We start from the raw sequence: 13,453 nt of genomic DNA on the forward strand, positions 1-13,453 counted from the left end.
ATACTCCTATTCAATGTAATTGGAAATGATGAATATAAAAATGTTCTTTAAAAAAAGAAAGAAAACTTGCCAAACATACAAATATATTTTAATGGTAATTAGTTCCCCATTTTTCTTAGCACAGTGCATATATACCTAGGAGCTTATATATTAATTTGTGATGGAGCTTATATATTAATTTGTGATTAAGATGGAAAAGAAAGGACCAGGTTTGCCACTGAATTAACTGGACAACAGTGTGATTTCCACACTGTCTTTCTACTTTAAGAATGATCTACTTGCCATATGACAATTTATCCCTAATGCTGGCAACAGTGAGGAGAAAACTCACGAGTGCTCATTGGGTAAAATACAAACTCTTCTTTCTAAAATTTTAAACCCTTTTGTAGCCTAACTCCCATCTATAATGGCCTTGTTCCCCAGGGCTGATAAATATATCCACATCATGCCTCCTCCTACTGTATGCTACATTCCAGTCAAACTAGCCTACTTGATGTTCCTCCTTCCACAGCCTTCTCATCCCCTGTCCCCCAAAGCTAAAAGGTCCTCCTTGTTCAGCTGGACTTTTTGGACCCTTAGGTCCCTCCCCTTTAAGGCTCAAGTAAAGGGCTTCCTCCTACCAGAAACCTTTCCTGATTTCCCTGGTTCTGAATCCCATCCCTATTACTTTATATTCATTTTGCATAAATATCTTTTATACAAGTATCTCTGTATTAATTCATTTTTACACATAAGAAAGCATAGCACAAAGGATAGAGAGCTGGCCTGAGTCCCAAAGACTTGGGTTAAAATCCCATCTGTGACACATCCAGGCTGGGGAAAGTCCCCAGCAGGTCACTGAGCTCAGTACCCCCAGATCAACGCTCGAGGACTCTGGGTCTGTGGCAAAGTCCTGATCTTTCTTGGTAGGGGGATCTCCTCCCAGCAAGGGGTAGAGAAATAACAAGAATAGTCCTGTCCCATTGTCTCTCCACTTAACTGTGTACAGGGTGTACTGTAAAGGAAAATTTAGCGTTGTGACCTTTACTATGTTAATTATTTGGTCGCCATGGATATCCAAAATATATAAAAACATTATAACCAAGTCAGCTGGAAATTTATGGTGATTTAATCGATATAGTGGAAAGAAATTAAGAAGAAGGAAGAAGGAAAAAGGTGTAGGATTTCTCCTGCCTGACTAGTACCAGGAGGAAGACCAGAGGCTCTAGGAAGATAAGGTTTTTGAAAAGTAAGGAGGAAGGAATCAGCCTGAACTCCAAAGGGCTCAGCCAAGATGCCTGAACCTGAATCAACTCAAGGGCAAACTCACTGCCAAACCCAGACAATAGCTGTCACCAAGCCAAGATGTCGGAACATTTAGCATGCTGCCAGCCAGAGTAGCCTCTCCAGGGAAAGAGGGAGAGAGAGCAAGTGACATGCCTTATATAGATGGTTTTACATCACTTTCCTGCGTCTCATCTGTACCAATGATAGCTTAGCTTGACTTAGGACAGCCAGGGGTCTGTCCACTTTTTCTGCACATGTCTGTTGAAGGCCATTTCCTCAGATAATTAAATCTTTAAGTATGGTGCAAGCATCCTGACTTTGATAAGCTGAGTAGGGTGGATAAATGTGTAGTTCCCAAGACCTGATTCTATTAAATCAAGTATCTCCATTGTTACTAATCAGGAAATAGATAAATTAGATCTTCTAAAGTACAGCCTGAGTAGGGTGAAGTAGTTTTAAAATTCACCATCCCCCTGAGGCCCAAGGAAGACTAGTTTCCCCCGATGCGGCTTGTAAACATACCAGGTATGAAATTATAATAGTTAGGGAGAAATAGAAAAGAGAAAAAACAAAACCAATGTTTTGCTAGGCGCATTGACAAAAAGCCAAATTAGGGGCAGTCCCCTTTGGCACAAAAGTAAACATTTGATTAGAATTTCATTTTTTTGAGGGATAAGACCATTTAATATTCGTTTTTATTATTCTCAATATCTGTCATGTAAAAGGCATGAAATAAATGCTTCCAGAATGTTAAATGAATACTTAAATGAAAATATTATTATCTTACCTTGCTCTCCTGGGCCTTGTGTCCAACTGATATTTGGACCAGAGGGTTGGGGTTGCTGTTTATTTTCTTCCCAGACTAATAACATTAACAACAAAAACAACAAAATAAACACTTAAAAAGTATTTTATTCTTATTAAAAATGCTAATCTTTGACTTACAAATTCTTTCTCTTTCTTATTGGTCCTTGTGCCTTTCTATTACTTCCTAATGCTTACACTGTGGGCATCACTCAAGAACAAATCAGAAGACAATTCCTAAACAAAGTTCAAAGCCAGAATTATATCTATCATGTGACTGAATTAAGAATAAAGTGGCTGTTTACTTACTTACAATTTAGGATATTTTTTCTTTTAAATAGCAAGTTACTTTAGAAAAATGTAATAACCTTTTTCATTTTTTAATGCACATTATCATTTTTAAAGCTAGCATGGTTAAGATGACAAAATGAAGAAAGCAGAATGGATGAAAATGGAAAAAAAATACATGAAATAAGCACAACCTAGAAGAAACAATTCTTCCAGAAGAAGAAATATTTAAGTTAGTAATAATTTACTAAAGTAATTAAAACATTCCTTTGGTAGAAACAGAGAAAAACTCCAAAGTGCCATATGTATTCCCACATTTTGCCAAGTATATCTAAATATTGAATCTTGCCTACTAGTTATTTAGCAGTCTAACAGGAAGAATAAATGACATTTTCAAATCACTATACATTAAAAACACATATATGTAAGCCAACAATAACTTCAGAAATAAGATAATATAGTAAGAAATGAAACTTTAGCATAAGCAGCTGACAAGAAAATATGACAAAAAAGCAAAATGCACAGTAATGAGGTTTATTTAGAACTTAGCCCCACAAGAGACTAACATAAGTTAAACATAAATTAAACAAATGAGTTAGTGGAAATTAATTATAGCACATAAGGTCTCCAAAAGTTCTTTCTGGTTGCAATGTTTTAGAACCAATCTTAAAGAATCTAGCAAATTGTGTTCAATAGGAAAACAAAGAACATCAAGAGTATTTGGTTGGGGTGGAGGAGAATTTCAGTTTAGGATTACAGTGATGTATGTTGAGGATAATTGCTTATAATTGCTTCATAAACACACTATGGGCTATAGGAGTAATTCACCTCTAAAAAGACAGACAGCTTAGACTAAGTTGTCACTGTAATAGCAAGTTCACTATTGTACAATAGGATACCAAAATGGGATGTTCAATGATGTCATTAGTCTTTTTATTCAATTCAGCTCCAGTGAGAGTTATTGCTTCTTCCAGTTCACTAGCTAGCAGTCAATAGCTAACTTCACCTTTAAAGCAAAACCTATTTTATGTACTATATGAAACATTTCTAATTCTCCCTTACTATTCAAGTTTAAACTAATTTTTGTAGATGTGATAGTATAAATCAACATTTGTTGAATGAATACTTGAAGCGGCAGAATTTTCTTGGGCAGGAGCATCTATATATAAACACTTAATAGATTCTAAACATTCATGACAAACATATTTTTTAAAACTAGTGAAAAATTATAAAATTGATCTTCATCAAGAGCAGAGATACTTCTACCAAACAGAATGATGTCAAAACTTTGCCTTTTAGGAAGTGGAGCTCAGTTTTCAATATACCTCATTTAATGGAGATTTAAAGCTTCCAAAGAAAAGCTATCACCAAAGAGTACCAAAAGACATAACTTGAGATTCAACGATGGACCTTATAAGCTTATTAACTCATCATGCTGGAAGAAATGATCATTTAGTGTTTATAGAAAGCTGGTCAATAAAATGACTAAAGATCAGATTTGGTGAGATTCAAATAAAATAGTAATTTTGAGAAATTTAAATCAATTAAAACATGGGTTTAAGACAGTTAACATATCTGAGGCTTACTATATAGTGTAAAGGATATTAAATTATAATCAAAGGGATTGGCCTTGTTCTGTTCAGCTTTAGAGGAAAAACTATGAATGACAGATAGAAAGTTGCAGAGAAGCAGACAAAATTCCCAACCATTAGAACAACCCCCAAGCAGCCATGGTTGTGCTACTCCTCCACAAGAGCCCTGGAAGTAGAAGCTAAATGAGCTCTTGTGAGAGTGAATAGGATCAGAGATTAAGAGCTGAAAAAAATTTTTAAAGATGAAGGAAGAATTCCTGACCAGGTAGATGCTGAACCAGGTGACTTCTAACTAACTAGTGAAACTAGTGAACTTCTAACTAACTGTGAAAATATTTATATTGACCTGCAAAGTGGATTTAAAATCTCCTTACCACTAACCCTTGGAAGTAAAATGTCTTTTTTTTTAATTCATGCCAACAACTATTGTAAGATATTAAATAATTTATGACAAGTTGATATGAAAACTAAAGGTTCATCTCTTTCAACATGATTCAGTTAACTTTGATACCTTAATGGAAAACTGTATTAGTTTACCTTTAAAGCTTTCTGAACTGCAGCCTTCTTCAAGCCATCATGGTTAAATTCTAATGGATTACTCTTTCAAGTCAGAAGAAAATGAATATACCAAGGGTTAATACAACATGCAATGGGGAGCTCATGTAAGGTTAATGACACAAAAATGGGAATCCAAAATTTAAAAATAAAAACAAAAAGTCCACCACCAAAACAACAAAATTAAAAAAGCAAACAGTAAAAGCCATTTGTTCACATTTCTTCAAGCACAAGAATTAACAATATTTAATCTGCAAATATTCCAAAATGTAACTATCCTCTCTAATATCTTTTCTTTTTCCTCACACTTTTGCATTAAAAAACAACAACAACAACAACAACAACACAACAATAAGCTTTTAGGCCAGGGTTGATACACTATTTTTCTGTCCCAGTCCTAGCCCTTGTTTGCACCAACTATGGTTAAAAATAAAATGTCAACTGGACTATGAATTGCCCTCAAGGGAAAAAAAGAAAAAGTAGACTCTAAAGTAAGTCACAATATGACATGACTAAATGGTTATCATACTTAAAAGCCTGTATTTTATCCAATGTAGTTTTAAAAAAATGGCCCTGAAGAGAAACATCTGGTGACCTCTTGTCTCGATTCTGTCACCAGTTAGCTGTGTGAACTTGAATGAACGATAACTCATAATTTGCAGGGCTTTAGTTCCTTTACCTAAAAAAATGAGACTGGGTCAGTAGATACCTTTTAGCTCTCAAATTTTGTAAGTTTCATGTTTGACTCTCCTTAGAACTTAAATGATCACTTCTATAATACCCCAACACTTCCTTCCCCTTTAAAGATAAGAACAAGTTCTCAATCTATTATTTTCACATTTCCAAAATTATCTAAACTGTTTTAGTTTGTTATGTGCAAAATTTTCTTATCATTTTGCTGTAGTTAATTCCAAACAGTGAACCAAAATTTTCAGTCTAGTAAACCCATTTATACTAATGGAAGGTAACTATCAATTTTTGATGATGTGGCAATCTGAAATTTAGAAAAAATGATGCAATTGCTTTTGACTAATCTCTAATTAATGAGACATTCAAATGACTTATTACTGCCCTCTCATACTCTCCAAGTTGCATAATTTAGAAGCATTTCTCATAAGTTAGGCCTCTATGGAAAATAGTGATCAATGTAATCAGATACAAAGATATTAAAGAATTATTGATAGTCAAAAGCCAAAATGAAATGTGTATTAATTAGTATGAAATGAAACTTATGACTAATCTATAGGTATCAAAACCTTCAATTTAAGTATGATGGGCATACAGAATTTTGAATTTTAAAGAATTCATATAACAGAAAACTAATTCATTTTATATAATCAGAAGAACAAGTATGAAAAATTTTAAGGATCACTGAAATCATGTGTGAGATGAAAGCATCTGCTGCTATATTTTTATATATTAAATTAATATTAAATCTTGGGGAACTACGTAAAGAGAAATACAAATTAAACTTCTGAGAGCTGTAAGTATAAATAAAAGGGATTCCCATGCATGAAATTCCTACAATAAAATGGAGCTTGCAGAAGGGATTTAGTGATGATAGGAGGTCTTGACTCAGGAAAGTTCTGCACAATGATCTGAAACATGTTTAAAGTGCAATGGTTATGGGCTCACTGGTTTACAATGAAGACCAAAAATGTCATAGAGTCTTACATCATCATGAATCCTTCACTAACAGTCACTGACAATTCAGTTTAGGACAAGCTTCTTTTCTGAGAAGATGCTATTATAATGCTTCTATAGAAATTAATGTGAAGTAAAATTAACTTTGATAAACTTGTAAAGCAACAACAAAAATTTATATAAGTGGTAAGAAATCCTTTCCTTAAATTACTCACATTGTATTAAATAATTGAGAATAATTTATGGGAAAAATAATGGGGCACATCTAATATGATACATCTCTTTTTCAATATATTTGTTTTATGATACCTTACTTTTTAAGGTGTATAGCTTTTCCAGTGACTAATTGTGAGAAACTGGTCAAGTCTACTTGACCCTCTTTTTCATCATCTATTTGTCCTACCATAAAGGATTGTTATAAGGTAAAAATAAGAGAATATATTATATTATATATTTTAAAATATCACATTCTTTTTTTAATTATCATGAACATTCAGTTCTCACAGATTCAAGGGTCAAATGAAGTTCACGATTAATTCACAAAATATTGAAAGATTCTTATACCTAAAATTTTGCTCTGTGTGCGTGTATGTATGTGTGTGTGTGTTGGAAGCTATCTGTGATTTTACCAAAAAGTGAAAGTAACTATAGAGAATCAGAGGGGGGGAAAATCAATTGAATGAATCAGATCATTAAAGGATGAGATTATGGGAAAGAAGAAAAGAAGCCAGTATCCACATCAGAATCAAGACTTTAGTGAACTCTCAACTACCCATTATGGGAAATATCTAAGTTCCAACTACTTCCTCTCTATTAATAATTTGGGGATTATTTTACTGGTTGCACAACTCCATAAGAAAATGAACTTCAGGAAAAAAAGCTGAGATATAAATAATAGTGTTTTCTTTGTTAGAAGCCATGAATGAGGAGGAAGGAAAAAAATATGAAGTCTGATTTTCTACAAATCTCACAACTATTAGACACCTATTTTGTGCAAAACACACATGACACTCCTCAATTGCCATCACAGATAATTGAGAGTTGACTATTGTTAAAATATAGAGCAAAAAAATATAGAGTGAGAGCTTAGTTAAAAATTTAAAACTAATCATTTTTTTGGTGCAGGGCACTGGACTAAAGAGAAGGACAAGTGGAAGCTCTAAAATCATCTTTACATCTTACTTGAAAAGGAATCACAAGGAGAATTTTATCAATAATCTTAAAAATCCTCCAAAAAATTCTTCTGTTTTTGCCAAAATCAATCTAAGGGTCTGAATCTATGACTTCTTAAGAATACACTCAGCTTGTGCTTCTCATCATAAGATGTAATATACTTACCAATCTTACATTAAAAGTAAAAATATAAAATAGCACAACAAAATGCATAATAGTAGAAACCATGCAAGGAAATCAAATAAGCATGCTTGGTCATTCCACCAAAGTTGATTGCTTTAAAAGCACCAGTCCACACTCCAGCAGTCTCCAATTAAAAAGGAAAAAAGTAGAACACCAGAGAACTCACAAATAGGGCTCTATAGACTGAGGTAGTATTTTCACAAAAGACTAGTCCAGATGCTCTCCTCTCTTTTAAGTAGCCACACCCAAAGTTTCCCTCGTAGATACTCTTAAGAAGGTGAAAATGGAAGGAGAAAGCAAAGAGTGATGGATTGTGGTAAAATGAATGCACAAGAAGCCCTTCTAGTATAAGAGTGTAAAGAAAGAGTCAAAGGATTCCACAACAGCTCGCAGAAAGACCCAGTGAGCAAGCTTTTTAAAAAGTCAGTATTTTGGCAAGTAAATATTTCCAAAAATTCTTTGCCTCTGTCAGCCATATAATTCATGCACAAAGTGACCTTTATGAAATCTTTAAGCATGTTCATTTTTTTTACATTCTCCAAACTTTAACACTATACAAGTTATATAATCTTGAAACTCCCTAACCTGATCAACTTATTTTTTTTTTAATACAGAGTATATTCTAAAAGGTTTAATATAGTTAAATTGAGGTTTTTAAAAGAAACACAATTAGAACGAAAGATAACAACTCTGGAAGGTTTCTATTATCAGAAAATGAGTCACAAAGTCCAATTATATTAGATCACATAAACTACACATGTTGACCAAAAAAATGTTTAAGACAGCATTCTATATAAGGCAGGGATAGATACGATACATTTTCTTCCTTTTGATTTAAGATAAAGTACGCAAATTGTGCAAACCTACACATACACGTAAAAACATATTTGGAAAATGTTTAAAAAGCTCAAAAGAAAACTATAAAGAAAAAAGGAACAGTGTAAGCTATATCATAAATCAAATATGTGGCAGCAACTAGAGTGAAGGAGTATTGGATGTCTTCCTTAGTAGTAAAGCAAAATCAAAGGTGTTAATGTTTGGTAAAGTTAATAATAATCTTTCATTTTTTATTAATTCTATCAAGAAAACTATAAAAGTAGTCAAAAGAAAAAAGAGGTGACTAGTTGGGGCACTTATATGAATAATGAGTTGTGCTATGGCTCCAATTTAATTTTATAAAAGTACATATGTACCCCCATATCAATTTATGCACACACACATACACATTCTCCATGAGTCAAAATAAAAACAGGAAAAATTCTCTAGCTGCATATTTACTAGGGTTTATAGTACAGAACTGTCCTCACAAGTTAATTAGAAGTTAAATAGTCAGTTAAATAAAAGTCAAGCATTTGATGCCTAAGAGGTTTCTTTTTTACTAGATTAAATGAAACTGTACATTAAAGGAAAGTAAAAACAGTCATTTAATAGAATATGAATGCAGCCAATCAAGAAGGTACAACTAGGAAGATCTACTACATTTGAAAATAAGAAAAGCATTAAATTGCACTTCATTTGTTAGTTTTTTGTGCTAAAAATTTTAGGAGAACACCATATTATATTTCTAGTTTAACATAGTGTTTTTTTTCCAAATTTTAACCTGATTTTTGAAAAGGACAAATTTGCTTCAAAATTTGATATATGTATACAATATTCTGAATTGAAATTAAGAAAATGTTTAAAAACAATTTTTTGACACTTTTAAGTTTAAAGAAAGCTATGTTTAAAGAAAGATTAGCTTACATATTCCCCTTTAATATAAACAACAATCAAAACTTGGATTTTAAGCATAAACAACAATTTTGAATGTCATATAAAAATAGAAGTATACTCCCAACCCACACCTGTCATTCTCTTCTAGTTTACTCTACAATCTGAAAATTACAAAGTAAATATTTTACCCACTGAATCCAAATCAAACTAGAATATAAGAATACAAGTTGGATTTTGAAATTAAATTCCAGTTTGTTGTTTTTCTGTTTCAGTGAATTATAATTTCTACTTCTGGTTTACATTTTATTGATAATTCATAATCATTAATATCATTTTTTTCCTCCTTCTTTACCCATCAGTCTCTCTTTACTGCTTTTTCATGTTTTGTTGATTTTTTTCACTGCTTTCACTTCTCAACTCCCTTTCTCTCCCAATAAGACTTTCCCTTAAAGTAGAAAAGTACAATTAAACAAAACCATCTGATCCACTGCTCATAGCTGAAAATATAAACCTCACTGTCATTAGTAGTCCAACAGCCAACTAGGAGCCACATTAAAGCTTACTGCCTCTCTAATGAGTAGAGATGCATATGTCTCATTTTCAGTCATTTGGGTTCAAGATTGATATGAATTAATGTCACACTCCTAATTTTAAGGATGAAAATCCATTGTTTAGTTTCCTAAGCACAGAAGTTTACTCATGTTTGAGAAATCAATACATACACACAAATCCTATAAATGAGATCAGTTGAAAGAACTATCAAAATCAAAATATGCTTCCTAAACCAAATTAAAACGCATTTTGGCTATTTTCTGAGACACAAAGTGACTAACAGTGTGCACATAAAAACATGACCGAGGTTAGAACATGTGGCACAATGTGGTTCATAGAAGCAGTGGGGCACATTCTCAAGCAAAAGTGCTGAAAGGAAATAGAAACATCCAAGGGAGAGTCACCAGGGTATAACTTACTGGAAGATTTCTTGCTGAATCCAAATATAATATAAGCAACGCAGAAGAAAGGCCATCATTGGCTTGATTTTTGTCAGCTTTAATGCCTGTCAGCACCTAAAAAAGTAAGTACTTGTTAGAAAAATTTTGACAATCTGTTCAACACATTACTTCAACTAATCAGGTACATCAGTTAAATCTAATGCTTTCCATGAGTTCAGTGATAAGTAAGATAATACAGAAGTAAACATGAATGTCATGCAATCTGACAGCAATGATCTTTCTTTGCTGTATAGTTGTTTAATAAATGGTTCATTTGACATCTGGATCTTTAATCTCTTATAGTAAATTTTTGCTCTTACAAAGATGATATTAATCACATAAAATTGAAGCTTATGTAAATCAGATAAAATGTCCTATAAGTTGATTTTAAAATGCCTTGAATCTTCTTAACATGGCACATAATCTTGCTTAGAAATAACAAGGAATCATATGAAAACAAAAATAACTGTCATTTTTTTTGAACATAACAAATTTGAAAGGAATTGATCTAAATAAAAGCAAGATGATTGAATATGGACACAATACCTTATCAAGATTCAAAACATTTGGCATCAATGTGAGCCATTCCAGTTTCAAATGCAATTTTCCTTTAGGGACTTCATCCAGAGTGAACCACTGAAATGAAACATTGGACAATTATTTTGTTAACTGATTTGGGGAACAAAAGTTTTTACCAAAAAATTTTGTTGAAATGAATCAAAAGCCTTAAAATAAATTAATATTGATAAACACTTTAAGTTCTTCATTACATTGAGGCATCAGTACTTTATAGGTTGTAATTTGAATAATTCAAGTGCTTATACTTAGGTTTAAATGTTTATGTTGTCCTATTAACAGTAACTATCCTAATAACAGTCCTGAAAATAGGAATTACCATCAAAGAAAGGTGAGAAAGCTGTATTTTAAACTGTTTATATACATATGTATGTATATATATACATATATATATATATTTTACTGATTACAACATAGTAAAATTTTATTCACTCCTTATTTTATTAACTATAATGTTGAAGATAAAATCTTATACTATTATTACAGAGGTGTAGAATAAATATATTTTTCTCCATTTAGCAAAATCCTTTACTTCCTTTAATATCAATGCACATCCTGACTTTTCTATTAAATACTTTCCAGATATACCTTCATTCTTTCCTCTGAACTCCTATAGATTTTACTGTGTATATACATCCCACCTGGTCTTAAGACATCTATTATTGAATTGAGCTGTTAATTAAATCTATTACATAATTTTATGGGTACTTACATCTTATCTTCCAAACCTTCTTCTTTCTATCCCCTACAAGTGCCTATCTAAAGCATTCAAAAATGTTATTGATTTGTAATTAACTTTGCTATTGTAAATTTAGTAATCTGTACAAATATTTATTAAATCAACATATAGACTTAGTTCATCAAATTCTGCTTGAGAACATTTGCAAAGGTGGCATGTTAAAATCAAGAGGTTTAAGATAAAACTGTCAGAAAGGTACCCAAAGACTTTAACTAACAAAGGGAAACTTACTTCATCTAAGAGGCGTTCCTTTTCAACTTCAATCAGATCAATCATAAGACTAAAGAAATAATAACATCACAGTTTCAAAGCACTATAAATTAAACATACTTATTTACAAATGAAGCAATCATAGGATTACAGATTAAGAGTCTGAAGGCATCTTAAGGATATCTAACACAACTCTCACTTTATAGAGAAGGAAATGAATTTAGAAACATTAAGTTATTGGCTCCAGGTGAAATAACAAAGTAGCAGAGCTTTGACCTCAAACAGAACACTTTTAAACATACCTGTATGAAGGTAGTACAGAAATTCAAGCAAATGGATATAGTTATTAATTAAATATTATGTTAAAGAAATGAATATATATTTCAGTTAGATGTGTTTATATACCACCTGAGGGACAGCTAGGCATGGTGGAGAGAGGACCAAGCCTGGAGTCAGGACTCAGCTTCGAGTTCAAAAGTGACCGCAGACTCTACTTATGTGATCCTGAACAAGTCATTTTACCCTGTTTGCCTCAGTTACTTCATGATCTAGAGAAGGAAATGGCAAAGCATTCCAGTATCTTTGCCAGGAAAATCCCAAATGGGGTCATGAAGAGTCAGACACAACTGAACAAACAAAATATATATAACCTAAAAATCTGTCCAAACAGCAACAGAGCTGCTGTAGAGAAAGAGAAGGGAACAGAGAGAGGATCCTATGAGAGACAGAAGAGAGAGCAAGCTAAGCCAGCTATTAAAAAGTTGAATTTCTGTTAAGTCCTGCAGTTCGACTATTTTTAAATTGTTACACTTACTCAAAAGGAAAAAAAAAAGCTCACATTGTTAATCCAAATTGCAGTTTTTTTTTCCTGATATAAGGGACACTAATATTTAGAAAAATGACCTCATTCCCCAAATTAGGAAGAAGACACTACTTGGAAAACCTTAAAACTTGAACATCTTTTTAAAAAGCAATTAGAAGACAAAGGAGAAAGAAGAATTGGTATAAAGAAGGGATTAGGAAAAACATTTAATTGGGTTTTAAATGAAAATGAAAGAAAACTAATTGAACATTATAAAATGTTCCTCTATTAGTAGAAGAAGGCCCCCAAAATGCTTTTAAAACTTTTTGGCTGAACTACCTGAATCAATCACTTATTCTCCAGTATTACTGAATGACTGGCATAGCAGGCATCAAAGCATGCAACAATTTGAAGGTGAAAATGCTATTAGAGCCTTTTCTCTAAAACTGTCTTAAAGCAGCTTATTTGATGTAAAACTATTTCCATATTTTTTAATATTCCCTCCAAATTATATTTGAATTGAGTTTATGTATAAATTTCATCTTAGTGAAATTAGTTAATGGTAACAGGAATAGGGAGAGGAAATCAACCTAAGATTTCACTTGATACAGCAAACTCCCAGATTAGAAGCTCCCTCTACCAGTGCAGGGTGATAATATTCCCTTAAGGTTATAATCTCAGGGGGTTTCCTAGAGCAATAAGGAGTGATGGGACTGATAAGATCTGGGACATGCAGTCACGAAATGTTAAGAGGCAGATTACAAGATGGTTCTCTGACCACTACAGCATACTTCCACTCAATAATAATTATACATTTAAGAGATCCTAAATCAATCAAACATTATATCTATTAGTTTTATCTATCAATATACATAATATATATAACCTAAATAAGATATTTCATTATAATATAATT

General features: G+C 32.3%; 1 protein-coding gene across 2 annotated transcripts in view; it reads right to left on the reverse strand.

The window, feature by feature from the left end:
• The window catches only part of ESYT2 (extended synaptotagmin 2), a 110,512-nt gene that overhangs the window by 14,982 nt on the left and 82,077 nt on the right, over positions 1-13,453 (reverse strand). Inside the window, exons 11-15 of one of the 2 annotated variants that reach the window (XM_056799978.1) lie at positions 11,757-11,805; positions 10,757-10,846; positions 10,190-10,285; positions 4,488-4,550; positions 2,054-2,128 (exon numbers count right to left, since the gene is read on the reverse strand). In XM_056799978.1, the coding sequence (XP_056655956.1) occupies positions 2,054-2,128; positions 4,488-4,550; positions 10,190-10,285; positions 10,757-10,846; positions 11,757-11,805 (373 nt within the window). The remainder of the gene's footprint in view (positions 1-2,053; positions 2,129-4,487; positions 4,551-10,189; positions 10,286-10,756; positions 10,847-11,756; positions 11,806-13,453) is intronic. The other variant, XM_001373397.5, reaches the window with a different exon arrangement.

Source organism: Monodelphis domestica, chromosome 5, assembly GCF_027887165.1.
Source record: "Monodelphis domestica isolate mMonDom1 chromosome 5, mMonDom1.pri, whole genome shotgun sequence".
Lineage (NCBI taxonomy): Eukaryota > Metazoa > Chordata > Mammalia > Didelphimorphia > Didelphidae > Monodelphis > Monodelphis domestica.